We start from the raw sequence: 1,343 nt of genomic DNA, 5'->3' as shown, positions 1-1,343 counted from the left end.
GTATTCTATAACTTTAAAAAAATTATCTTTCTGTAAATTCTGTAAATTCCATTTTGATGTTCTCTCTCCTTTGATAGGTTTCTCAAACAGAGATTACGACGATACCACAAAATACAGTTATCGAACTCAATGTTGGTGGCGCTCTTTTCAGCACAAAACTATCAACTTTGAGGAAATACAAGAATTCGGCCTTGGCAGTCATGTTTAGTGATGGATTTGGACGTCGATTAGAAACAGACAAAAACAATTGTTATTTCATCGACAGAGATGGTACTTTCTTTGGTCATATTTTGAATTTCGTAAGAAATGAAAAGATGCCTCCACCAGAAGCAACCTTAAAGGTGTACGACGAGGCTAAGTTTTATGGACTTGAAATATTGGTCAAAGTTTTAGAGCCTTTGGCTCCAGTACAGGAACGAAATCTTTTGGAGAAAGCAAGAATGGAAATACCTAACTACAGGCAAAGGTTGGGCGACATAATGACAACTGCGAGCAAATGCGGTCTCGGCGAAACACCAGTAAAGTCACACTCTGAAGTTTACATTGGTGTAAGGTACGATTGTGATATGACACCAGGACTCAAACCTCACGACTGTCAGTGGCTAGAAAGAGGTTTAGACAGGAAGAAGAGTAAAGTTAGAGTTAACGTAATCCCATACACTTTTACTGGGCCCAAAGACAATATACTTATCTACGTAAACATTGCACAGAAGAATCTTCCAGTGTTATTACAACGTGATCTTGAATTTGACAAGTTCAAAGTGACAATAAATGATATAACTCAGGAGAGAGAGATTTTACACTGTGTTAGGTGTTTTGAGCAATATCAGAAAATGCTGAAACCTGAGTCGGATTCATCACCTGGACATCATACTTCGTTAGACTTACGACATTTTGGTATTGGGTTCTTGATGCATCGTATTAGCTTTACTTGGTTTTAAAAGTAAAGTTGAACCACCTATGACATTGTTCACGTCGGTGTTATGTATGTATGTATGTATGTATGTATGTATGTATGTATGTATGTATGTATGTATGTATGTATGTATGTATGTATGTATGTATGTATGTATGTATGTATGTATGTATGTATGTATGTATGTATGTATGTATACAAGTATATATGTATGCGCCACACACACATACACGCACGTATATCTCTCACTCACTGCTATCCAAATAGTTCAGTCTTTTTATTCAGACATTCTTAAAAATAGTAAACAAGATACGAAAATACACTATGACCTACTTTATTTTATTTTATTTTATTTTTTATTAGAAGTGAAATGCCATTTTGTTAAGAATACATATGCAATGTATTACAGTTAAGAATACATATGCAT

General features: G+C 34.9%; 1 protein-coding gene across 1 annotated transcript; it reads left to right on the top strand.

The window, feature by feature from the left end:
- Positions 1–200: 200 nt before the first annotated feature.
- Positions 201–941, top strand: LOC144446138 (BTB/POZ domain-containing protein KCTD7-like). The gene has a single exon (XM_078135862.1). The coding sequence runs from the start codon at positions 201–203 to the stop codon at positions 939–941; it is 741 nt and encodes a 246-aa protein (XP_077991988.1).
- The last annotated feature ends 402 nt before the right edge of the window (positions 942–1,343 follow it).

Source organism: Glandiceps talaboti, chromosome 2, assembly GCF_964340395.1.
Source record: "Glandiceps talaboti chromosome 2, keGlaTala1.1, whole genome shotgun sequence".
Lineage (NCBI taxonomy): Eukaryota > Metazoa > Hemichordata > Enteropneusta > Spengelidae > Glandiceps > Glandiceps talaboti.
The sequence above is the reverse complement of the archived record's forward strand: the minus strand, read 5'-3'. Positions and strand labels throughout refer to the sequence as shown.

Coding starts and splice junctions, on each gene's coding strand:
- LOC144446138 (XM_078135862.1), top strand. CDS start 201: ATGTTTAGTGATGGATTTGGACGTCGATTAGAAACAGACAAAAACAAT.